This window comes from Eptesicus fuscus, chromosome 5 (assembly GCF_027574615.1).
Source record: "Eptesicus fuscus isolate TK198812 chromosome 5, DD_ASM_mEF_20220401, whole genome shotgun sequence".
NCBI classification, from domain to species: domain Eukaryota; kingdom Metazoa; phylum Chordata; class Mammalia; order Chiroptera; family Vespertilionidae; genus Eptesicus; species Eptesicus fuscus.
Window position 1 is genome coordinate 72,322,771 of NC_072477.1, and position 27,727 is coordinate 72,350,497.

Here is a 27,727-nt window from a genome sequence, read left to right on the forward strand (position 1 = left end):
TAATCAGATCAATCAGAATAACATTTCTTTAGCTGCTGCGTGCCCGTGCTGGCAGCCTCCTGGGCTGAGGCGTGACTCAGAGTCAGGCTCAGATACTGAAGGCGGATTTTGGAGTTTCCAGTGGTCTCAGGTTTCCTTTGCTTTTATCACAGTTGGTGAGCTTTGTAAGGCCCGTGTTTACAGCCATGCAAATTAGCCTCAGCTGGAGAGAAATCAGGCCAGGCCCACATGATTCAAGCTCTGGCCAAAAGGTATGTTATCAAAAATTGAAAGTGTGGCCAGAGTATTGGAGCCAAGCCAGACTGTCCTAAGGAGCCTGTGACGGCTTTGTCTGGTGTAGCCTGAACTCCTGGCTTGGCCTTGGGACCCTGAAAACTGAGAGACGGAGGGGAAAATGGAAAAGGACCACTCAAGCCAGGTCGGGGGCTGGCCAGCTCAACCAAGGGCTGCCACTGCCCAGTGCATTCTTGTTAAGTAGAGACGAGTATAAGGAGGGAAATGTTGCATCTTTGAGAGAAGAAAGACCATGGTTGAAAGGCTGGTTTGTAGTAAATCCCCTGTTATTCACTGACAAAGCAAGGTCCAAATTCACGGTTTTATTCTACTCATACACTCAGCTTTAAAATGTATGTGTGAAGGCCTCCACATACAGAGATGATCTTGTATGTTGCATCCGGAAAGAATCTTTCAAAACATCCATCTCAGACACCAGGACAGTTACGGAAACTAAGGCCGGACAGTCTACGTGACCGGACACACAACAACGGTTAACTACTGGTTACCTTCCCGACAAGATCTCCGGCGCCTTTCCCCTGCAGCTTCCCCAGCATGTTTCCAGTACCCCAGCACACACACAAGCCTGGTTTACTTTGAAATCATGCTCCAATACATGTATGTCTCAAGACTGGGGGGTTAAAATGCTAACACTTATTCCTGAGCTGCCTCCCACATACTCAGGGCCCACACCACATGGTGCCCGAGGTGTCAGGCAGCCTGGTCTATGGGACTGTGCCTGGAGCCGAGTGCTGAGATGTGGGATCACACGTGAATGCCTTGTCCGTCTGCCCTCCAATAAGCTAAACAAAAGCTGGTGGGTCTTAAGTGTCCCCATTTGCAAGTGGAAGTAATGACCGGATTGTTGGGATTCATCTAATTAAAGTTCTCATCTTTTGATAGATAAGAGATCTGAGACCAGAAAATTGAGGGGACTTGCCCAAGATTCAATGGTTGGTTAAGGGCAGAGCCAGAAGTGGAAAGCAGGTCTGCTGACAGCAAAGCCAGTGCGCTTCTGTCCCTGAACAAAGACCAGAGAACAAAATTCAGACTCTCCAAGAGAATGTAAAGTCAGGACTTGTAGCTACATCCACACCAAAAGCCCATGTGTCAGGTAACTAAGAGCACAGGCTCTGGGGCTGTTGCCAGACTCACTGCCTTACCACTTAAGAGCTGTGTGATGTTGGGCAAGTTACATAACCCCTCTTGGCTCCAGCTTCCTCCCTCACCTACAAAATGGAAATAATAATAGTACTCACCTTACTGGGTTCTTGTGATGATTAAATAAATTAACCTTTTGCACTCGGATGTCGAATGTGACGGTTATTGAATGTGTCAATAATTTGAAATATAAAAAAAATCCAAATAAATAAGTTTGTATGAAAAGAAACTCCAGTTTTTTATTCTACTGCCATGCTTTGTAAAATCTGGGGTATTTAAAAAATTAAATCCTGAGTAGAATAAAGGAATCGAGAAAAAAGCAAGCGAGTGCAAAGGGTTAATACATGCCAAGCACTTACCTAAAACCCACTTACTTAGCATTAACTATTATTATTATTACTACTAGAGGCCTGGTGCACGAAATTCGTGCATGGAGGTGGGTTGTCCCTCAGCCCAGCCTGTACCCTCTCCAATATGGGACCTCTCGAGGGATGTCCGACAGCCCGTCTAGGCCCGATCCCGGTGGGCAGTCGGATCCCTAAACGGGCAGTCAGACATCCCTCTCACAATCCAGGACTGCTGGCTCCCAACTGCTTGCCTGCCTGCCTTCCTGATTGCCCCTAACCACTTCTGCCTGCCAGCCTGATCACCCCCTAATCACTCTGCTGCCAGCCTGTTTGCCCCCAACTTCCCTCCTCTGCCAGCCTGGTCACCCCTAACTGCCCTCTCCTGCAGGGTTGATCACCTCCAACTGCCCTCCCTTGTAGGCCTGGTCCCTCTCAACTGCCCTCCCTTGCAGGCCGGGTGCCTCACAACTGCCCTCTCCTGCTGGCCATCTTGTGGTGGCCATCTTGTGTCCACATGGGGGCAGGATCTTTGACCACATGGGGGCAGCTATATTGTGTGTTGCAGTGATGATCAATCTGCATATTACTCTTTTTTTAGATAGGATAGAGGCCTGGTACAGGGGTGGGGGCCAGCTGGTTTGCCCTGAAGGGTGTCCCGGATCAGGTGGGGGTTCCCTTGGGGTGTGGGGCGACCTGAGCGAGGGGCTTGTGGTGGTTTGCAGGCCGGCCACGCCCCCTGGCAACCCAAGCAGAGGCCCTGGTATCTGGAATTTATTTTCCTTCTACAACTGAAACTTTGTAGCCTGGAGCAGAGCCAAGCCTGGGGCTCCCTCCGAAGCTGGCAGCCATTTGTGTTGGGGTTATAATTGAAACTTTGTTGCCTTAAGCAGGTGGGCCCGGCCAGGGTGTGCAGAAAGCTTTGCTTCCCCTGTTGATGGCGGCAACCCTGCCCTGCTCTCTCAAGCTCCATTCTGCCGCCATTTGTTTGAATTTGTTTATCTTCTATAATTGAAACTTTGTAGCTTGAGTGGAGGCTTAGGCCTGCAATGGCAGGCGGAAAGCTTGGCTTCCTCTGTTACCTAGGAAACCTTGCTCTCTGTGGCTGTAGCCATCTTGGTTTGGGTTAATTTGCATACTTGCTCTGATTGGATGGTGGGCGTGGTTTGTGGCGTGGCTTGTGGGTATGTCAGAGGTACGGTCAATTTGCATATTTGTCTATTATTAGATAGGATTGAAATCTTCACCTAAATGATACTACATGAATGCAAGGGTATTAAGACTTCTCTCTGCCCATGTTAAGCATGTACCTGTGAGAACATGTGCATGGGCAGAGGCTGTGTATATTGGTGATGTGTGCACTTCCAAAGCATGCGTTCAGTTGAGAAAGCATCGCTGTGGCCCGGGTTTGTGACTTAGACACACATATAAGATCTTTGCCTATTCTGTTATCTTCTCACATACTGCTGAGCTTAGACTGGAGGCCAGAGCAGTCACTGCTGGGACCAAGGTGCCAGCATCAGCACTAGCCCTCAAACCACCGCCCAGCACTAGCCTTGGAAAGGGGCCTGTGTTAACCAGAAATGAACGCGGTCCAGGAAAATGCAGGAAAGACTTCAAAATGTTCCTTAACTAGGCGGGAAGGATAAATACTTTTTCAAAATACAAATATTTATAATAGTTCTCTCACAGACTATCTTGTAATATCCAATCATTCATCTTTGTTTTCCAATTAGATAACCCCAAATCCGTATTGAAATAAATCTTCACTCCCTTTAGATATTGAAGATTTAAAAAGCATGTGTGTGTGTGTGTGTGTGTGTGTGTGTGTGTGTGTGTAGGTGATTCCAGAATTAGACCCAAAGGGGCTAAGTCTAAAACTTCATAAATTTTTATATTGCAGTCATTCATTCTAAACACTGGAACTATGTCTACTAATGATTTCTGTTCTACTAATACCTACAAGCCTTTCTAATATGCATTTGGCTCCCAATACTGTCTGTGGATAATTTGCTGTGAAATTTGGCCCCATGGTCCACAATAAAGCGATTTAACGAGACTAAAGAGGGTGCAGAGGGGCAGTTACTCTCTGGTAGGTTCCCCTTCTCAGTGCTCCGGGAAAGAAGCTAGGTTAGCTTATATCTCAGCATTCTAAGGTGCCCTCTGGTGGTTTGGGGTAGGTAATGAGCATCCTAATGACACTGCAGCTGGTTTGAGGTGCAAGTCCAGATTAAGTTACTGTTTAACAGCCAACAGGAGAAACATAGCTGAACTCCAAGAATAATATTCAGAGTCTACATTCTGAAAGAATCATTGATATCCACACTTGACAAGTTCTAACCACCTTTCCCCCACCCCACCCCCAATAAGTAAATAAAGTAAAAGTACAACTTAACTTCTTGGGCCATCTTATTTCCAAATAAAATTTACAAGGCAGAATTTTTGTAAACTAGTGCCTGTCAGCTCCTGTTTGCTTTTAATAGATTTAGCCAGTGAGGGGCCTTTAAGCTGAAAAACAGGACAGCCCCAATCATCCCAGGTGTCACTCAAGGAATCTGGACATAGCACTAATGACCTCCAGGTCATATATTGGTGCAATAATCAACACACACGCAAGTTATTTCACTCATTTCTATAGATGATAACCCCTAACTCCACTGCTCATTTTTTCAACACATGAGAAATATAAAGGGGGTTACAAACTCACCCCAATTCCTGGAGGGGAAAATAATGCACATACCTTACCCAGGCAGCTGGAGAAATTATTATTATTTTTTTTTTCCTTTTGTATGCTCATCTTCCTTTATTTTTTTTTATTTATTTTTGAGAAATTATTTTTGTACACAAAAGCTAAAATTATATAAACTTGGAAGGCAACAGGTTATGAAACCCTATAAATTTATGTTCAGGCTTCCAAACAACGTTCTCCGTCCACCCTTCTCTCCCCACTCAACTGAGACACCAAGTCTGGGATTCGAGAATTACAGCTAAGATCCTCGCCAAAGTGACCAAATTACAACTGATGGCTTTTGGCTCCAGGACTTTTCAACAGACTAGTGTCTGCTGAGCCATCCCCACCACTCCCCACCCGACTCACACCCCCACCCCCAAGAGCTCAGGGAAAAGCCATTAGTTCATTATTCTTAAGAAATAGCTATCAAAAACGAGGGAGAGGAATGATCTCACGTATCTTACAGGGGAGGGAATGAGCACAGAGATTATAATTCAAAGTGAGATGGTGACATTTCAAGAGAAGAATAATATTGGCAGGTCATGCTGATTCTCTGAAAGTTGTTGGGCAAGTTTAAAAAGCAACTGGAGAGAGTTTATCAGAGTAGCTACTTCCTTGACAGGCACCAGGAGAAAGAATCTCAGACAATGAAGGCAGATTTCTGGCTCCTTGTCAAGGTGCTGACCTGTCTTTCCCAGGAACAAATGTAGCTTAGAGGCAGTATAAATAGAGGCATATTGACAGTGGAAACTTATTTTACAGTGCAGAGAGACTATATAAACCAATGTAGGGCGAACCATTAGATGTCTGTATGTGTCATTTAGAGAAAGTTGTGGAATTCTATAAATATTGAAAAACAGAAATGGCGTGGAGATTACCCTTTGCAAACAGTTTCAAGAATGGACATACTAATGTTTTAAGGTCTTCAACAACCTTGTGGGAATCAACAATGTTCAAAAATGTATCTGCAAAGCTTTCATATTAGTTTGTAAACTAAGAGAGTAACACATAGTTCTAGAGAATACTTAAAGCACTTTCATAATCATGATTTCACTTTACCCTCATAACAACCCTGTAAAGAGTTGTTATGCCTTATTTTATAGAGAAGGAAGTAGTGTGTGACAATTAAATACTTGCTCTGAAGGATATCACAGAGCAATAAGTAGGAGACAGTACTATGCTCTGGTAGTGCAAACAAGGGCTGATGTTTTGATCCCTGGCTCTCAGTTTGGTGGTGGCTCTGTCTGTCCTGGCAGAATGGACTGGTGCCACAAGTGACACTGGCACATGCCTTACTATCCAAAACAAGTCTGTCATGGTTAATATTTATTTACAGTTAATATTTAAAATATTGGTAGAGTCAAAGGGAAACAGCTCCCTATCTACATATTTCACTGTTAGAGTTAAATGCAAAACATCTTTTAATTCAAAGATTTGGCTTCCTATTGAAAGACTCTGAAGAAAACTGGATAATTTTTACAATGTAGGAAATATTTTCAATTTACACAAGTGTAAGCTATATTTTTTGATGATTTTAATAACAGCTAATCTTGTTTATAAACATCAAATCATTCATCTCAGTAAGTGTTGTTACCATCACCAATGTGGCCAATTACTGTGTAAATAAAGGGGCAATGAACATGCTGCGGCTCTCGTACATCCTCTCAAGGGCTCATCATTATCAGTGTCGCCCCAGTAAAAGTGTGCAAACCCTAGAAGCCACTTCGTCTTCCTAGGCCAGTTTCTCATGTGCCAGATGAGGGTACTCAGTGAGATGATTGGGAAGGTTCCTTCTAATTCTTAGACGCTATGGTATAGAACAGGATACATGCCCAATTTAAGGATATGTGTATCTGTTTAATTTAAACCAGTGCCACTGATGGGAACATCAAATGCTAGTACAGAAGATGAAACTAGAAACTAGTACTAGTATCTGTGTTCAGCGGAATCTTGACAGTTATTTCTGAACTAGGAATGTGGTCTGTGGAGAGAGATGAAGACTGGATCCATTTAAGAGATGTTCACATGTACGTCTCAGTGCCGGCTAAGCTCACAGTCAAGATTCAGAATGCTGGCTCTTTTTATCTCCAACATATACTCCACGTTAGTCCTTAGAAAAGACCTATTTGGCAAGTGTCCTCCTGGTCATCTTGTTAACCATTCTGTGCTTAAGCAGACGAAGTTAGCCTCCAATGCTGAAACCCCTCAGTTGCTCACCACCTCCAAAATTCACTTTCATTTTAAGATTAAAGAAAACAAATATCTGACTCTTGGAAGAGACCAAGGGATCCAACTTGATGCTGGAAATCTGACCACAGGCATGGAAGGAAGGCCTACAGGAGGCAGGTTTAGAGTTTTCTGGCTTTGATTCAGCTTGTTATTTTCCTTAAAACTTAAAATCTCAGCTCAAAGTTCACTAAAACTTCAAGCAGCCTCAAGACCATCTAGCCCACTAGACCTATATTCTTGGCTCTACTTAAAGAAAAAAGTGGAAACTACACAGGTGCCGATTATATGGTTAACAGCAACCTCACTGTTCAGAAAGATTAAAGAGTTCAAATGAAGGGTATTTTCCTCCTCAGACAGTGAAACAAAATAAACACATCAAGTACTAACTGGCTTAGTGAAAATCCTTTGTTGAACAGGCAAACAATTATGAGATAACAAATAAGAACAACCAACCAAACGCTTTGATGTTTTAAAAATACTCATTTGCCAAAACAGAAATAATAACAACATGTTACCAAGCATCCAAAGAGAGAAACAAAAGAATAGCAATCTGGGAGGAAACAGAGAACAAAATTAAATTTAATATGATAATGAGTAAGAATGCATTTAGCAGAGTTCCTGGTTAGTCAGAGGCAACTTCCTGGAAGTGGCAAATTGAGGTGAGCTTCTGGAATACAGAGGTTCTTCTTTTGTGTGTTGTATAGAATCTAGTCTTCTGTTTCTGTAGATAGCATTTGAAAAGCCAGCCGGCCTATAAAGCACACTTATTTCCATCCCACACAAATCTAACTGCATGGGAATACATTTTATAGTATATCAGTTGACTTCTTGCCTGGAACGAATTGTTTTAGTAGAAAAATTCAAATTGTCCCATGCAATATTTCTTTTTATTTCTTTTATTTTTCATTTTATTTAGAGAGGGGGTATGGAAGGGAGAGAGGGAGGGATAAAGGGAGGAAGGAACAAAGGGAGAGAGAGAGCGAGAGAGAGAGACATTGATGTGAGACACACTGATTAGCTGCCCCTCCCCCACACTCACCCTGACTGGGGATCGAACCCGTAACCCAGGCATGTGCCCTGACCAGGAAACAAACCCACCATCCTTTTGTGTATGAGACAATGCTCCAACCAACTGAGCCACACTGGCCAGGGCTGCAATATGTTTTCTCAAAAGGTTTGTTGTGAAATTTAATTATTGTCAGGATCACACTGTTTTCTCATAAAAACACCATTACAATGGATTTAAGAGGTGAAAAACTTTGATTATGGTTTTCATTCATGATTCAACTCAGTGGGGAAATCTTTCATTAACAGAAAACTGCACTCAGACTTTTGCCATTTTTCCCCTGTAAGGCACAGCTGATTTCATAATCACAGTGTTACCTGAGATGTGAACCAGGGGATGAACCCAACTGTATAATTTAAGAATGAAGAGTTGATGATAATATGATTCAATATTACAAACTTTTCAAAACAGTTCCTCAAACCCTCTTAGATTTAAATTTCACAACATCCTGGTGAGTCATGTGGACTCAGATATTATTAGTCCTCTTTTATAGAAAAGGGAAAAAATGATCTAGAGAAGAAAACCTACCCACGCTCACATGGCAAATCAATAGCAGAGCCCTGGCCTGTGTTGCTCAATGGTTAGAGTGTTGGCCCATACATCAAAGGTCATGGATTTGATTCCTGGTCAAGGTTATGTACCTGTGTTGCAAATTTGATTCCTGGTCCCAGTCGGGTGGGATTGGGGTGAGTGCAGGAGGTAATCAATCAATGTGTGTCTCTCTCACATTGATGTTTCTCTCCCTCTCATCCCCCCTCTCTCTCCTCTCTCTTCCCTCCTCCTTCTCTCCCTCCCTTCCACTTACCCTAAATATCAGTGGAAAAATATCCTCAGGTGAGGATTAAAATAAAAAAAAAATCAATATCAGAACCAAGTACTTTACTGTTGCTCAACACCCTCTAGGCTATTATCAAAACACTTAGGAGAAAAAAGAATGAACTCCATACAAAAAAAACATTTATGCAGAGAAATAACAGCAGTGGCAGCAACAGAAGCAAAATGAGAGTAGCCATCATTTGCTGACTGCCGACAGTGTGCTAGGCACAATGCTAAGCATGATATATATACATATATTCTTATTTAATAATTAGAATAATAATAGGAGCAGATGCCATCTCATGTCATGGTTAGGGGACGGAGGCACAGGGTGGAAGACTTTTGACTTAGGTCACATAGCCAGTGCATGGCCCCGTTTGAAATTCAACTTCACATCTATCTGATACTTGCGGATCTTAAACCTTTTCTCTGATGGGATGACTGGGAGCCTCAGATTTCAAGTCCTCAAATCTTTGCTCAGAAGGCACCTTTCTCAATGAGGACTATACCCTAACCCTCTATTTAAAGCTATAGCCTCATTGCCACCATGCCAAAGTCCATCCTCCTTAAATCATGGTTATGTGATCTAATTTTTGTTTTTAATATTGATTGTTAATATAAGCTCCAAAGAGCAAGAATCGTTGGGTGTGTTTTTTTTTCACCAACATATCCCAGATGCTTGGATAGTGCTAGTCAGTAGAACTTTCTGTAATGACCGAAATGTTTTATATCTATGCTATATGGTAACCACTAGCCACAGAACAAAACTGAAAAGCGGCTAGTGCCACTGAAGGACTGAATTGATTATTTTATCTAATTTTATTAATTAAATTTAAATAGCCATATTTTTTTCAATAGGATTAATGGCTAAAAAAGCGTTCAGATTAAATTAAGGAAATTGCTTAAAAGTTCAGGAGCTGTGACTGAAATAGCAAGCACACATGCTCAAACTTTTGGCTCCTTTATGTCATCTGTGACATGAAATCTTCCAAAACTTTTTTTTGAAAGCAAGGAAAGGAAACCAGCAGCACATAACGAATTCCCATGTATGTTATTTATATATGATTACAATGATTATGATAATCACGCAGTACCTTTTTGACCTTGTTTTTTTTCTCATAGGTCTCTGACAGCGGTTTTTTCTTCTGCTGAGTTGTGTCTTTGGAGAATAAATACTCAAATTCACTAGGATCCCGAATATCAGGTTCTTCTAAGGAGTCCCATAAGGTTGGTGTAGCACTTTGGCTTAAAAGAGAAAATGATAAGAGAAAAGAATAAACACAATCTCTAATTCATTTTTTAACTCATTAAAAAAATAATGAAAGTTTACAACTGGATTAAGAAAAAGTCAACAAACTGTAAGCACCTGTTAATAGAGCTCTTAATTAAAAAAAAAAAAATACACACAGCCTTAGCTGGTTTGGCTCAGTGGATAGAGCATCGGCTCCTGGACTGAAGGGTCTTGGGTTTGATTCTGGTCAAGGGCACATACTTTGGTTGCAGGCTCGATTTCCAGCCCCAGGTCAGGGCGAGTTTGGGGGGCAACCGCTCAATGTGTCTCTCTCATATTGATGTTTCTCTCTCTCTGTCTCTCCCCGTCCCTTCCACTCTCTCTAAAAAATCAATGGAAAAATATCTTTGTGTGAGGATTAACAAAAATATATACATACATACACATACATATGCACACACATCCCTAATAGAGCTCAGAGAAAAGCTTTTTGCAAAACATATTTTTTAAAATTTTTATTGATTTCAGAGAGGAAGAGAGAGTGAGAGATAGAAACATCAATGATGAAATGATGAGAGAGAATCATTGATCAGCTGCCTCCTGCATGCCCCACACTGGGGATTGAATCTGCAACATTGGCATGTGCCCTTGATCAGAATCGAACCCGGGACCTTTCAGGCCACAGGCTGACTCTCTATCCACTGAGCCAAACCAGCCAGGGCAAAACACATTTTTTAAAAGTCAAAATATAATATAGACCATTAAAGCAAATACACATTTCCAAAACAGAATGGTCATTAGATATAATCATAGAGAGATCTAGAGAGAGAATCTTTGTGGGACCAGAAATCCTGGGGTTCATACTATTAGCTGCTTCTCCCTCAGTCTGTAGCATTTCCGTGGTGGATAAACATGGGCATCAAATAAAGGCTGAGGGATAACCAATCTTGAGACAGTGATGGGATAATTCTTACACAGAATGAAAATGAAGTACTAAGGTAAAGATTTAGCCTCTCTTTGGATTTCTTCTACTGGTTTTAAATATGGTTTTCTGGTGAACTATGTGTAGGACCTGTAATATGTGAATAGGCTTGCTCATTTAGATTTATAATACCACACTCCAACAACAGTATTAATAATAAAAATTATTATGGCTCAGTGTTTGAGCATCAACCTATGAACAAGGAGGTCACAGTTCCATTCCAGGTCAGCGCACATGCCTGGATTGCAGGCTCGATCCCGTGTGGGGCCTGCAGGAGGCAGCCAGATGATTCGATGATTCTCTTTCATCATTGATGTTTGTATCTCTCTCTCCCTCTCTAAAATCAATAAAAATATATTGGGGGGAAAAATCCAAATAATAAAAATGGCCCTCACTGGGATTTCAACTAAAGCAGCCATGGGGAGACTGTTTTGCTTTGTCTTCAAAAAACAGGGTCACCTTAGTTTTGAAACAAAGAAAGAGACGAAGATATGGAAAATCAGATACAGAAGATCTGCCTCTGAGAGCTGATGGATGGGTTAAGATCCAGACTCCCTTCAGTCAGAACACATTTTCTCCCAAATGTCTGCTTTCTTAACTTAGTTTTTAATCTTATTTTTAAATACTTTTAATGCACACAAATAGAAAAAAATATATCTCATTTACATGTTTGTTTTTCAAACATATGTAGATGTTATTATCCATAATATCTTTTGTTTCAATATATATTTTCTCAATCAATGGAAACTAAAAGATCTATTATTATATAAAGTAGCTCATACAATTTTTTGATACTAAAAGATGATTTTCACATTCAAAATTGCTTTTCAGATCTGTGTTCACATTTTGCTACATGTCTGCCTTTCCCATGAAATATGACATTTTGGTTCTGGATACATTCATTTCTCTCCACTTGTTAAATTATAATTTTTGCAATATAACATTTGAGCCATTTAAGAGCATTTATGTGATATATGTGAGTTATAACATATAACAGTATAATAAATTCCTGTGAAATCATCACCCACGGGCTAGAACATTTTCAATGAAGTACATCCATCTACATGCTCCTTCCTCAGGCCCCACCTCTGTCACTCAACTTCAATTGGTGTTTATCTCAGCTGCACTCAGGAAGGGGGATCTTAGGGTTGCTGGTTTGGAGCTCACAAAAGTTCTGGGAAGCTGGGGAGAGGATGCTTGGAGGGAGGTGATCTGATGTGTAAGGCAGATTATTCAGACTCACCCCCATCACTTCTCTACCTGTACTGCTTGGCCCAGCTCCAAGCACTGAGCTCGGGCCAGTACAACTAGTGCTATACCTCATGATCTGAAGCAAATTGGGTCTGGTGGTCAGGCTGAGCGCTTCGTTGCCATTTACAACTTATTTCTATGGGAAAATACATTTCCAATAATGAATAAAGAAATTCTGAAATACCACCTCTCAGTGAGTTGGCGGTAACTGGCATTTCATGGGGCAGTGACAAGAACTCACTTACAATGGACCATCTGCTCTCATGGTCAACTCTTATCTGACCACTAAACTTATAGTTTTAGCTCAAAAGAAGAGGAAGAGGGAGGCAGAAGGAGAAAGGAAGAAAAAAAAGTGGGGATGGGAAATCGAGAAGGGGGAAGGAGGAGGAGGGGAAAGTGAAGAGAGGAAGGAAAAGATACTAGGAAGATAGATATTTATCAGGAAGCTGAAAAAGTAGATAAATGAGGATTTCTTTTTCGTTAACTAAATGTCTCTTCCCTTTTCTAGAAATAGGAAAATAGATTTTTTTAAAAAAGCAAAATGGCAAGAGTTAAAAATCAGTTCTCATTAGTAGTGAAAAGCAATCTAGGTGGATGAGAGGCCGTGTATATATAACATGGGAAAAATTCATATTTTACTCCCAGTTCCCTAGTAGAGCAAGACCAAAACTTTTTTTTCCCCCAAATATATCTTATTGATTTTTTACAGAGAGGAAGGGAGAGGGATAGAGAGCTAGAAACATCGATGAGAGAGAAACATTGACCAGCTGCCTCCTGCACACCCCCTACCGGGGATGTGCCTGCAACCAAGGTACATGCCCTTGACTGGAATCGAACCTGGGACCTTTCAGTCTGCAGACGGACACTCTATCCACTGAGCCAAACCGGTTTTGGCAAGACCAAAACTTTTCATGTGTACATCCAGTTATATAAAATATTAAAATACCATTTCAGCCCCTTTGAAAGAACACATCCCAAATAATTTTACTTTTTTCCATAAATAAATACTACACAGAATCTTTAGACCATTTTAGTTTAAAAGAAGTAGTCGGCCCTGGCCATTGTGGCTCAGTTGGTTGGAGCACTGTCCCATGCACCAAAAGGTCTCTAGTTTGATTCCTGGTCAGGGCACACATTCAGGTTTCGGATTCAGTGCCCATTCAGGGTGAAAATGGGAGGCAACCAATCGATGTTTCTCTTTCACCTCTCTCTCTCTTTCTCTCTCAAAATAAAAAATATATATATATTTCAAAGATAAAATAAAAGAAGTAGTCATGCTCTGAGGAACAAAAACTCTTGCCATAATAAGAGAGATGAAATATCTGATGCAGCAGTAAGTGCCATGTCCCAGTCTTCACACATCACAGTGGGAAGCCTCCTGCTCCCCCAAAGTCAGGCTCAAGCTGACAAGTTCACCTAGTAGGGCTCTCCTGATGTCCTGGGTCAGGGAAGTCAATACATTCATCCACTTTTCATTAGGCTCAAAACTGAAGCCCTAAACTTATGGTAAAAACTGATAAGAGCTTGAACATTCAATTGTTTTCTTTCTCAAAATGGCCAAGTACATAAGGAAGGAAAAACACCAATAATGATTACCCGCAGCTTGATTTTGTCCCATCTTGAACCCTGATAAAGGGCCCATAGCACCTAGCAGCACTGTAATACCCCTGCTGCAGTCATGATAGTGGTTTCTCTGAAAGTCTTATGCAGAATGAAGTGTGGGCACAGGTGTGAGACACAGGTGTGGACAGCAATGTGTGCTGTCTGAACAGGTGGGATTCATCACCCAGGAAGGGCTGCACATTAATTTCAGGACACTAATAAGGGAACACAACTCCAAATAAATATTCCAGGAAATTATTTCTTAGGAAAGGTCATCTGAGTCTTGAATCGGAAAAGGGGAATACTAGTACTTTAGCTAATGGTAGAAGCTATTTCAGGGTCATCTCATGTTTTTTTCACCATCACCTGGAAAATTATAAAGCATCAACATTAAAAAAAAGTATCAGGGTTTTCCCCACATAAACTCTTGGCCCTTAATTTTTGGTGAGAAGAAAGGGGCCAATATGAAGTACTTAATCAACTTAGTTCACCATATGCTTAGTATTCCCACTCCTCCTATATTGATTTCCAATTATTTTATAATTGTGAATTATATGTTACCTTCTTCAATATCCTGCCTTTTCTAAGTAAAATGTTATATAAATAGAAAAATTCACCATTGTATCTGGATTTGTGAATAATTTCAAAAACAGCCCAAGTGCCATCAGCAGAGGAGTGGATAAAAAAGCAGTGGTGCATTTACAAAGTGGAATACTATGTGGCTGTAAAAAATAAAGAACTCTTACCATTTGCAAGAGCATGGATGGACCTGGAGAGTATTATGCTAAGTGAAATAAGCCAGTCAGAGAAAGACAAGTATCACATAATCTCACTTATATGTGGAAACTAATGAAGAAAATAAACTGATGAACAAAATACAACCAGAGACTTAGAAGCATGGAATAGGATTGACGAATTTCAGAGGGAAGGCAGGGGTGAGAGGATGGATGGAAAGGGAGTGATTAACGGGGGAACTTACATGGACATATACATAGCCCATGGACATAGACAATAGAGTGAAGGCCTGGGAGGGGCAGATGCTGGTTAGAGGGGGTCAATGGGGGCAAAAACAAACAAACAAACAAACAAAGGGGACACCTTTAATGCTTTTAACAATAAAGATAAATTTAAAAGCACAACAAAACTTAACTTAAAAAAGCAACTCAGCATCTCTCATTATCCTCTCAACAGGTTCCAAAATAAGGCAGAAGAAATCCCATTCAAATTACAGACCCAGTTTAACAAGCTATACAACTGGAAGGTGCTCTTTAGCTATTCACACACTGGCACTTTCTCTGATGGGTAGCAAGGTATAAGAGATGAGGGCGCTGAGCGGTTAGGGGAACCAGAGTTTAAGTAGAGTGTTTCTATTCTCTGACCTGAAGAACTAATGACTTAGGTATGTCTTGTTCTTGTAATAAAAAAATTGAAAAATTACACATACCTATTAGTAACCAGATCATATGGTTGATGATACTATCTAAAGACAAGACAGATATTTAAAAAATCTTCAGTGAATCTACAGTATAGATTCCAGCTCAATGTCTTTGCGATTACTCACTAATTGTAGGAATGTTGGAGAAGGTTCTAGCTAAGGCCTGAGTTCTTCTCTAGTCTGTAAAGTGGAATGTTTATCGTAGAGAGGGATCTGACCCTGAACACATTGTTTCTCTCAGCGGCAAACCATAGAGAATACAGACAAGATGTGGTGGGGACACACCATCTCCCCAAAACACTCCAAGGCATTCACTGTACCACACTTGAGAATGAGTGCTGCACTGCACATATAGAAATTAAACTGGTAAGGATGAAACATCACTTGTGCAAAAGTCTGGGAATTCACAAGCTGAAAATGGGCTGGGGGGGTGGTTGAGCTTACCTCTTATCACTTATTTGTATTCTAGTCCAATACAGAGGCTTCATGGGACAACTGGGCTCAATGGCTGGCTTCCGAGGACATTGGCTAGAAGAAGGGCCGACTCCAAAGAAGAGGCCAGGAGGAGGTGGGGGCACAAGTCCTGGGGGTGTTGGAGCAGGAGGAGGCCCCCCACTGCTGGGCAGAACGGGTAAGCTAGGAAGTGGTGGTGGGGGAGGAGGTGGGGGAAGTCCAGCGCTTGGAGGCAGAGGAGGTGGCGGAGGTGGTGGTGGCCCTGCACTCACAGGTGGTGGCAGAGGTGCTGGTGGCAAAGGTCCAAGCCCAGGTGGTAGGGGAGGAGGGGGAGGGATGACTGCTGGTGGTGGGGGAGCTAGGGGGAGAGGCGATGCCTTCTCCTGGCTCGGTGAGATGCATTCCATAGACTGAAGTGGTGCAAGGATGTCTTTGCTGTCATTTGGGGGGGAGAGTTGGCTCAAAGAGGAGATGTTCAGCTTTTTGGGTATTATTTGGTTACTTCTGGTTGTCTTGCCTTCCCCTTCACAGGGTTTGAGGAAAGTCTCTCTGTCTGTCTGGATGCACACATTTCTGTAGGTCTTGGGAGGGCAGTCATCGTTGGTGGAGATACACACATCTCTCATCTCTTCACATCCTCCTCGCCATCCGTGCTCTATCTCGTGTTTGAGATTTTCGATGGTTTCTTCTAGTCTCGCTGTTATCACTGCATGCTCACCCCGGATGTGAAAGGCCTGAAGTTGAAACTGAACCTGGAGAGATAGCAGTGGGAAAGAAAGGAAAGCGTTTATCAAAACAAATATCAGAAATTAAAAAATGCAATACCTTCCCTGTGCCACCCAAGCACAGCTCACAGAAACGTGGGGCAATACACAGACGTCCTTTTGAGAATCCAATGGGGTGTAAATTTCACTTTATGAATTTTCCAAGGACTTAAACAGTTGGAGTAGAGGCAGAATTTCATCCAGTATGAACTCATGGGGAATAATTATCATGGATTAAGGTTTAAAGTAAAACTGTCATCTAAGAACTTTCACCCGGTTTTAATATCAAATGCAAGACAAAATTTTTAATAAAGGTCTGAACATGCATGACTACATCTTTTATTACTTTTGGATTTGGTTTGGAAAAAGAACATTTTAAGAAAAAATTAGATTTGGAGATCCTTGGAGCTGCTGTTCTCACAGTCTTCCTCAGAATGTCTGTTCTATGGGGTTTCCCGGTCAACAGAGCAGAAACAAAAGGTGCAAGAAGAAGCTATGATCTATGTGTATTTTCTTTAAAAGTTTCCATAACAAAGCTGCTCATAAGTATTTGTATCTTTCATAATCATTCACAATATAGTAATAAATAAGCAATATAAATGCATAGAAATAACTATTTGCTATTTTTCTCTTCTATATACCCAGCATTTTAAACTATACTTATGACAGTCTTTTTAATACTTTTATATTTTCAGTTATTTCAATGCCTTGAGTCTATGGTTTTATACTTATTAGCACAGACCTGGCATAATCCCAGTATTAACTAATCTATTTCCAGTTAACCTATTATAGTTAACTGGGAAGCAGTCAAATTTACAATTTTATTTAGAGTTTCAGAGATCTAATTAAGAGTAATTAAATATTCCCAGTGAATTTATTTAATTTCTGCCTACCCATCCAATTGTAAACTCCACGAGATGAAATCAGGGACAGTGCCTTAATTTCTGTATCCCAGCAGCCTGCACAGCACGTACGCAGTACTGAAGAGATGGATAAAAACCACTGCCACAGTTATATTCAGTCACTGTCCCAAGAGCCTTCCTGTGTCTAACAAAACTGTCTTCACTCTAATTTAAGCCCCCAAATATCTACAACACCAAAGTGTATACAAGGATAGATCCATTTTGCATTGAAAAGGTAAAGAAATATTTTTAACTGCCTAGTCAGAAAAGATTAAGACACAGGAAGATTTCCTACTTTCATTAAGACACGTCTTACTGTATTTTTGCTAGGTTCACCTTCCTCCCATGAGTCAACCCCCTAGTAACTATGCCCACAACCAAGGTCAATAGAATTAGAGACAAGGCTTTTCTGAAGCTGACTTTCTCATATGTGGACATGGCAGCCCCAATCCAACTCAGAAAGAATTGTCCAGTTCGGGGCACCACGTATTTCCTGTCTAACACAGAGAAGTTAGTACCTGAGTTCTGGATTCATGCTACCTGGTTCACGTCTGCTTAGTCACTGGCTAGCTCTATGTTCTTGGGCAGGTAACTTTGTGTTTTCAAGCCTGAACTTCCTCAAATGTAAAGTGAGGGTAATAGTGAACCACCTCTAGGGTTTTTATAAAGATAAAAGGAGATACTTCCTATAAAGCAACAGGCATTATACCTAAAATATAGTAAGTTCTGAATAAATGGTACTGTTAACTACTGTTGCTCATGACAATATTATAGTAAGAGATGAACAGACCTCTAATTCTTTGAAATTTCCAAATCATACCACCTTTGTGGAGTGATGGGCACCAAATGAGGAAACGCTTAGTCAGTATAAACAATGTCCTACAAATACAATCGCTTAGCCGATCTTTCATGAGTTCCACTACCAAATGCCTGGAAGTAATTTCAAGCTTCACTCAACTATGTGATCAAGATAATCTTTGTTTCAACATCTTATGCCATCTCCCTCTCCATCTCCCTCCCTTGCCCACCTCCACCCAGAGCCCAAGACTGATTCCCATCCTGAATTACTTGCTACCATTTCATTTTAATGAATAGTTCAGTTTGGCCACAACAAAATAACTCTTGGTTGTTATTCTCAACTAACTTTCCTCCAAGGAGGTTAAGTGACAAATAATATTGATGGACCAATAATTTTACTCAATCTTCATCTTCTTAATAATATGAAAAACTTGTAAGGACATGCTCACAGAGAAACTTTCCCTTTATCTCATAGCTGGCCTGTAACTATACCAAAGGCCCTGGTGCCCACCTCTCTAGCTTTCCATCCAACCAACCATCTTTTGAATCTGCTGAAGCTGAGGTACACAGCTAAATACAGATTTGTGGTCCTGGAATGCGTTTGCTTAGTGTAGAGGGCAGAGTACAAATTGCACAGATTATTTTACCTCTCTGTACCTCAGTTTTCTCATAAGTAAAATGGGGATGATAACAGAATTCACCTCATAAGGCAGTTATGAGAAGCAGATGAGTTAATATGTGTAAAACAACGTATAGAGGAGTTGGAACATAGTAGGTGCTATGTTATCATTATTGCTATCGCCTTGCTATGACATAGATAAAAGAACAGTGGCCATATCAACTTGCTTTTGACTCTTGGCATGCTCCCCAGCTCCATGTTCTATCCATATAAAGCAAAAGTAAAGAGATCTAAATCCTTCTTTACCCTTCTAGATGTCATCCTTTCTTTCTACTCTATCTCTTTCTAGTCACAGCAGAGTTTTTTTGTAAAATAAACCACAAAACTCTTCCTTTATCTATTTTCTCACCCATCTTCCTTTCAACCAATTATAATTGGCTTCTGTGCCAACTGTCTTATTGAAACCACATAATTTGAGTGTTACATTTGGTCAGCACTTTTTAAGTCCTCTAGACCTTTGGGCTGCATCATTAAAGTTGACCACTGCCCATGCCTTGAAATTCTCTCTCCTTCCCTAAACTTCCAATATACCCTCTTGACGCACCCCCATTTTCCTCCCACTGCTGTGTTCTCTCCAGTCAATCTGTGGACTCCTCTTCCTCCATTCATTCCTTTCATGCTGTTCATCAGGCATCCACCATGCCATTTTATCTTTTCTCAAATGACACAATCCTCAGGGTCATCTTGCATACTCATATAAAATGACACTCATTATAAAGTGTAACTTCCAAATTGTTACCTTCAAACTGTAATTCCAGCTATCCTCTAGTCTGGTCTACCTGCATATTTAATTGGCCATCTCAGACTCAATACATCTGAAAATGAAGTCATCATTGCTAAACCTCAAGTTATCCCCCCTCTGAAATCCCTCCTTGCAGTTAATAGCACCCTTATCCTCCCAATCATCACATCCAGAAGCCTGATGCCATGCTGAGTTCCTTGTTCTCTTCCATTCCCAACATGTTATCTATTAGTTACATTAATTTCTCTGATTCATCCCTTTCCTCCCATCCCACTGCCTCAACTTTTCTTTACCTGGACAATGGCAAGAGCCACCTAATTCATTTTCCCATCCCCCATCCAAGTTTGGCTACATTGGTTCTAGAAGGATGAAAAAAAAAAAAAAAAAAGCAGATCTTTATTTCTTAAAACCCTTTCAATAATTGGCCATTACTCTCAGACTGACACTGAAAACCCTTTCGCATGAACACACAAAGCTCTTCCCATCTGTTTTCTACCAACTTTATCCACTTTGGGCTCCTGCCCCTCTCCCAGATGTGTCCTGGAATCCAATGTTACATAACATCTTGCCTCTCCAGGGACCATGCCCTTTCATGCATCTGAGCCTTTGCAAATGGTGCCCTCTCTCAGTTCCCCTCTGCCGAAAACACCCAAGGTAAGGGGACAGATTACCAAGCACAGATCCCACGAATGGCTTCCTTACAAACTGTATTCACTGATAGGAATAATTACCAAATAAGGAGGAAATATTGAATTTCCATGTACTCCATATCAATATGCTGAGCTTATAGTAAGAAACCCTTCTGACCATTAAATTTTAAATGGCCCACAAAAAGAAACAACTTACCTTTGCCCTTCCCTGTTTCACAACCCCTTTGATCATTCTGATTTTGTGTTGGTTGTGTTCAGAAGCTCAGCATGACACAGCAATTCAAAGTGATTAAAGTAATAAGCACCTCATTCATTCTGTATCTGTCCATATCCTATCAATTATTGCAAATTGTGCCTGGCTCTGCTACAAATGAAGAATCTCAAGTCCATGCACACCATGAGTCGAGCCTTTGGGAAAGCTAGTTTTTAACCCCATTTTTCACTCTACTTCCTGTGAAGTGCCACTTCTACTTTGCACATGGAAACCATGTGCTGTTTCCCATCCTGTGACTAGAGCCATAGCTAGAAGGACTGTTAATGATTTGTGAATCAAACACAGAGTAGAACTTTCTGTTGGATAAGCATGTACTGCTGGATAATGTTTGCCTGGGATCCCGGGAATCTTTATGAAATGTCAAACCCAGATTCTTACAGCCAAAATTATAGCTAAGGCTGGGTCAAGGGAACATAATGCTTTTAAACCCTGCCAACTCTCTTTTCAGTGTCCTCTACTTTCATATCGAACATAGTGTTTGTACACAGAAGACAAAAGAAACCTTCCATTCACTTTCAGAGAAATGCTCTTTAGGACATATAAAACATGGGTTTCCCTCTCCCTGATCCTCTCTGCTAAAAATCTGTTTTTCTGCATTCATCTCAATATATAAGTTGAAAGGACATAGGTGCTGAGGTTTCACATTTTTCCAGTTTTCCCCAAGTTTTATCTACCAGACTTCATTCAGTCTATCTACCTCTCTTACTCTTAACTTGATTGCTTCTCTTTTTTTCATGTTTAATCACATCTTCTTTCCACCTGCAATAATCGATTAACCTACACCCATCGCCTTCTAAACAAGATTCAAATTCACAATCTTTCCAAGAGTAGACCCAATTAAGCCATTCTGTTTCAATCTTCCTTTTCCTTCACTGGCACTATTTTTATGTTTAATGTACTGGCTCCCATTAGACAGCTTTGTAAAAAAAACCCGCTGATAGGCAGTACCATCCTCACATATCATCATTCAATTGGTCTGAGATAGTGTCCTTAGAGCTCCCCTAGAAGTTCCAATGGGCGGCCAGAGTTAAAACCAACAGTAAATGTTCTTAATTGTGCTCCAAACTCAGCGGAGAGAGTATACCACCAGAATATCAGTGGATTATTTTTGGTGATGACTTTTACTTGGGTCATTTCAGAATCTCCAAAGTAACTTGTGTTACTTGAAAACGTCCCTTCCTGATTCTGACATGTCCCCATAAGGGGAGAATCCCTCCATCACCAATACTGAGGACAGTTATTCTCCATAGCACATAAGCCTAAATGCTTTACATGGCTCTTCAAAACCTGCCCTCTGCTTACTTCTCCAGATACTTCTCTATACTTTCCCTATGTTGCACCATTACAGATATAAACATATGATCAACTCCCACATCTGTATGCTTTCATGCATGCTCTTCCCCCTACTTAAAACACCCTTCCTCTCCATTTCCACCCCATGAAAGCTCCAAGGACAATTCAGTCCATCTCAACTGAACCTTCTGGCTTAAGCTTTTCTTAATTCTTCCTGACAAAAGTTTCCCTTTGATTTTGTTGCCAAAGAACTTGCTAGGTTCACATTACATTAGAGTCATTTATGTTTATCTTCTTTGCAAATCTTAAAGCTCCAGGCAGTTGGGGACCATATCTTATTTGTGTTTGAACTTCCAGAACAGTGCACACTGCTTCGCTGGTTAGTGATCCATAAATGCTTATGGGATGGAATTATTTCTTTAGCTTTCAATATTAAGACTTTCTTGTGCCTTTGTACTGCCCACCAAACTAGACTTGAAGCTCCAAAATATTTTATTTTATTATTTTTTAAAAATATATTTTATTGATGTTTTTACAGAGAGGAAAGGAGATGGATAGAAAGTTAGAAACATTGATCAGCTGCCTCCTGCACACCTCCTACTGGGGATGTGCCCGCAACCAAGGTACATGCCCTTGACCGGAATCAAACCTGGGACCTTTCAGTCTTCAGACCAACGATCTATCCACTGAGCCAAACCGGTTAGGGCTCCAAAAAATTTTAAATAGAGAGACAGGTTGTTGCCTTCCTCTTTGTCACCCCATGCACAGCATAAATGATGAGATTCCATAGTTGTTATTGCCTAGAAAATTCAGATAAAACATCTAGGCTTCTTAAAAAGTGCAGGTATCTCTAAAAGTTGATGTTGACCATATTTAATTTTAACAATTCGAAATACTTCATGCAGATAAGTGTTCTCTCTACAGTAAGTTTAAAGACTGTTCTCATAAATATAATAAACTATCCAGTAGAATTGAACCACGTTTGTGATTCTAATCTGATTAGAAATTGGGCTCTAGGCAATTTCCCCAGCCCTCCTTGGGGGCTGGTCCTCCCTTCCCCTACCAAATCCTCATTATTTTTTAATATCCTCCACATTACCACTGCTCAGAGATATCATCAAAGGAACACATTGTACTGAAACCCAAGCAACAGAGGGAGACTTTAGCTTGTCTGGTCCCCACAAATGTGTCTGTCAAAAAGAAAAGTGCCCACTGATGAAAGATATCATCAAAGTGCCAAGCACTGTGGAAAAATCATCCATTAGCATTCTGTTGTTACGAACATTCTCTCCTAAGGGTGCTGCCAGGGCCCATAAAATTCAGGTTATCTGCTATACAACTTGAGTAAGTCAACCTTTTCCAGGTACTCTTCCAAATATGACATTCTTAGGGTGGGAAAAGCAGAACAATTCCTGAGACTGCTCAGAAGTACAATGAAAATTCACAGCTTCAGAAAAACAGTGTAAGTGAGGGAAGGGAAGGAAAATGGGGCTGGAGAACATGAAATGCCTTGAAGGGAAGGGATTCCATTCTTACATACTTCTTAGGTAAGGCAAGAAGATGAAGGCTCTATGGCTTTGCATGTGGGCATCCTGACTTTTCTGTTCTGCTCATAAAGGTTGCATAGACTTCAAAAACCCCCTGCTTAACTGACACTTCCTACTGTAAAAACAAAAGTCTCAATTAATGAAAATAACGGCATTGGGTTTGATGAAAATCCCACAAGTTAACAATACCTGGTTTTAATTAACTGTGATCAATACATTTTTTTCCTTATCAGAAATAGATCACATTGTGTTATAACTAGGAGGCCATCCCGGGGACACTCGGAAACATGACACACATCTGACACATCTCTGTAATTGGAACTTGCTAGGAGGGATAAAGACATAGAGGAAAAGGGCAAGAAAAGAAGGGATAAAGAGCAAACAAGAGATGAAACAGCACTTGAATTGACTCAGGAGTAAAACCCAATCCACACAGTGCTCAAGAGTCCAAGTTAAACCACACAGGTGGAAAAGCAGTGCTATCTCCAGTAATTATCTGCACGCTGATGGCCAGTCCTGATAGTGAGGGAAGTGAAACCAACATGGAGTGAGTGTGTGGACACTGCACTGGGCGCCTTCATTTAGTCCTTGCAACTCTGTAAAGCAGACAGATGTTCTGGACGATGTGTTAACTTGTATAAGAACATAACTTGTACAGCGAGAAAGGAATTTGAATCCTGATCAGGTATGAAAATTCATGCTCTTTCCACTTTACCATTTTGAATTGATATCAAATGACAGTGGCTAAAATAATTCATAATTATTGACTGGCAACATTACATACTACCTATGCCTTGCAATGCATTTGTATTATATTAATGCATATAATTATGGCAATATCCTATAAGAATGCTGGTGTTGTAGCTGCTTCCTAGATGAAGGGAGGCAGAAAGAAATTAAGTAAATTGCCAATGAGATAGACTCAAAGTCTGACCTTTTACCCTAGTCTAGTGCTCTTTTCACCTAATCGAGATCCTGAGTCATCAGTAACCCTCCCTGTTCAATAGTACTATTTAGGAAGTCAGACTGCTAGCACAAAAATGGAGATACTTTCTCATTAAAGATGCTTTCTTTAAAATAGATGCCCTACATCCTTCTGGAAAAGAACTGGAGTCATTGAGTAAATAGATCTGAAGGTTTCTGGTTCCCAGTCAAGTGGGAGGGCAACACTGCCTGAGGGTCAACAGATCTAGATTCTGCTCCATTACTCCAGTCATTAGCTACTTGCACTTAATCAATTCTTTCCCACTTCCTGTAATCTTCATTTTATTAGTATCTAAAATGAAAGGTTTCATTACTTAACACTAATCTACACTAATAAAAGAGAAACATGCAAATTAACCATCACTCTGCTACACCCACAAGCCACGCCCACCAGCCAATCAGGAGTGAGTATGCAAATTAACCCAACCAAGATGGCAGCCAGCCACAGAGCTGGAGCAAGCAGGAGGCTTGGATTGCCCTGGCAATGGAGGAAGCCAAGCTTTCCACCTGCCCTGGCCGGCCCTGGCCTCTGCTCAAGGCTACAAAGTTTCAATTATAGAAGATAAATAAATCCTAGATACTTGCTTCCAGCTGGCCCTGGCCTCCGCTCAAGGAGGCACTGAAAAAAAAAAAAAAAGAAAAAAAAGGAGGGGCTGGGACCTTGGGTCGCCAGGGGGGTGATCAGGCCAGGATGGGAGTAAGCAGACCAGCAGGGGGGCCAGTTGGGGGTGAGCTGGCTGTCAGTGGGGGTCAGTTGGAGGTGATCAGGACAGCGTGGGGGAGCAGACCAGCTGGGGGTAAGCAGACCAGCAGAGGGACCAGTTGGGGGTGAGCCGGCCTCAGTGGGGATCAGTTGGAGGTGATCAGGACAGCGTGGGGGGGGGGCAGTTTGGAGTGAGCAGGCCAGCAGGGGGGCAGTTGGGGGTAAGCAGGCCAGTGGAGAGGGGAGGTGGGGGTGAGCAGGCCAGCAGGGGGGGGCAGTTGGGGGTGAGCAGGCTGGCACGGGGGGCAATTGGGGGTGATCTGGCTGGTGGGGGGCATTTTGGGGAGAGCAGGCTGGCAGGCAGAGTGGTTAGGGGCAATCAGGCAGGCAGGCAGGCAGGTGAGCGGCTGGAGCCAGCAGTCCCCGATTGTGAGAGGGATGTCTGACTGCCGGTTTAGGCCTGATCCCTGTAAACCGGCAGTAGGACATCCTTCGAGGGGTCCCAGATTGGAGAGGGTGCAGGCTGGGCTGAGGAAACCCACCCCCCATGCACGAATTTCATGCACCGGGCCACTAGTCTGGTTATAAAATGCTATCTCTACACCCAAGACTTCATTGTATCTTTCTATCAAGACTTGCCCGGCCCGGCCAATGTGGCTCAGTGGTTGAGCGTCAACCTATAAACCAGGAGGTCATGGTTCAGTTCCTGGTAAGGGCACATGCCCGGATTGTGGGCTCAGTAGGGGGCATGCAGAAGGCAGTTGATCAATGATTGTCTCTCATCATTGATGTTTCTATCTCTCCCTCCCTCTTCCTCTCTGAAATCAATAAAAATATATATAAAAAAAACTTCCTAAAAATCAGCTCTGCTCATGAAAGTTGCATCAGGACTTAAGCACAGTATTATCTAACTAATATAAATAAAGAATCCCAACACTCATTATGAATGCAAAAGTACACACAAGGCCAAACAGACTCATTGAGGTGCTCTGAAAACACACCAGTAGTTCAGTATGCAGTACAGATGGAAACTGTAAATTATTTTTGCAATATGATAGTTATTACAAGTATTCAGGAATATACTTCAAAAGTAAACAAATATAATTATGTACAGTCATCCAAGGAAGTAGTGGGGAAGAAAAATACACAAACAAAAAATCTTTGAAATGTGGAGTGAAGTTCCTACCTGCGACACAAAATAAAGAACCACTGTAGCCAAGAGCGCTTTTTGTGAAAAAAAAAAAAAAGAAATCATTATTCATGGGAGATTCTGGTAACAATTTATTTTTTTAAGTTATTAGACTCACTAAATATTGTGTGGGTCACAGAATGGGTATACCTGGGGATATCCATGGAAATGATTTTCAGACTTCATTTTTCCAAAGAGTAATTCTATAACTAATGAGCAAACCCAAGACTACATTTCTAGGCAATGAGCCAACATACTAAGTCCTTCTCTATTAAGAGAGAGGACTTGGAATTTTATGTTGCATTATTATTATCACTACTGAAACTACAGTTAGAAGAATGAGGTATATACGACCCATTCCAGAGTACATATGACCTTAGAAGCAACAGGTGGTAAATCCTGATCCTTAAAACAGACAAACTGAGGCAATTCAAGTAATTAGAACAATTACTTTAATATTTCTTTCCGCTTCATGCATTTCTTCTTTTATTATTATTGATTTTTAGAGAGAGGGGTAGGAAGAGGGAGAGAGAGAAAGAATCATCAATATCAGAGCTGAACATCGATTGGCTGCCTCCCACACATCCCCTACCGGGGATCGAGCCCCCAACTTGGGTGTGTGTCCTGACCTGGAATTGAACTCGGAACCTTGCAGTTCACAGGACAATGCCCATCCAACTAAGCCACACTGGCCAGGGCTCGGCTCATACATTTCTATGAAAGGATACCTTACTATGGCCAATGCCCATTTGTACAATAGTATCACTTTGGAAACTATGAAATGGATCCCTCAATTATGTTTACCTCACATACTCCCAACTTTGTATTTTTTAATTGAAAAGCGGTAAGAAATTAAAAATGGTATTAGGTCACTTGAATAGCAATGTCCAATTGGAGCAAGTAAGGAGGGATCACTTGTTGAATTCTTTATAATATTAAAAGTAAAGATGAAACTTCTGCATAAGACTCTAGGATTGCTGATTAGAAAAACATTTTCCTTATCTTTACCAATTACAGCACTCTGGCAGTGAGTAGAGGCTCAGGAGACAGAATGATTGTGATAAATTTCCTACTTATGAGCTTACTCTTCATAGTGGTGTTGTTAAACTCAATAGGCTGTAAAGAAGTCTTCATTATAGCAAAGTGAGATAAGACTGTGGTCTCTCTACCATCTAATATTCAAACAAGCTTTAATGAGCATCTACAATACAGCAAATCTTGTGAAAAAAAATTAAAGACAAGAACTGTATGATTTTATTCATATGTGAAAAATAAAACAAGAACAACAAATGAACAAACAAAACAAACATACACACACACAAAAATCCAAAACCAATAGACACAGACAACAGAATGGTGGTTACTGGCGGGGAAGGAGTGAGGGGAGGACAGAGGGTAAAGGGGATCAAATATTTGGTGATGGAAGGAGACTAGGCTTTGGGTGGTAAGCACACAATGGAGTATACAGATGTCATTTTATAAAGTTGCAAACCTGAAATTTGTATAATGTTACAAACCAATGTTATCCCAATAAATTTAATAAAAATTAAAAAGAAATCTGCTCTGGCTGTGTAGCTCGGTTGTTTGGATCATTATCTTGATTGTTGGTTGTTTGTTCAATCCCCATT

At 41.1% G+C, this 27,727-nt stretch overlaps 1 protein-coding gene across 3 annotated transcripts in view; it reads right to left on the reverse strand.

The window, feature by feature from the left end:
- FMN1 (formin 1) overlaps positions 1 to 27,727 on the reverse strand; it is a 402,801-nt gene that overhangs the window by 185,407 nt on the left and 189,667 nt on the right. For all 3 annotated transcript variants that reach the window (XM_054716379.1, XM_008142957.3, XM_008142958.3), the window contains 2 exons: positions 15,566 to 16,326; positions 9,715 to 9,865 (listed from right to left, as the gene is read on the reverse strand). In XM_054716379.1, the coding sequence (XP_054572354.1) occupies positions 9,715 to 9,865; positions 15,566 to 16,326 (912 nt within the window). The remainder of the gene's footprint in view (positions 1 to 9,714; positions 9,866 to 15,565; positions 16,327 to 27,727) is intronic.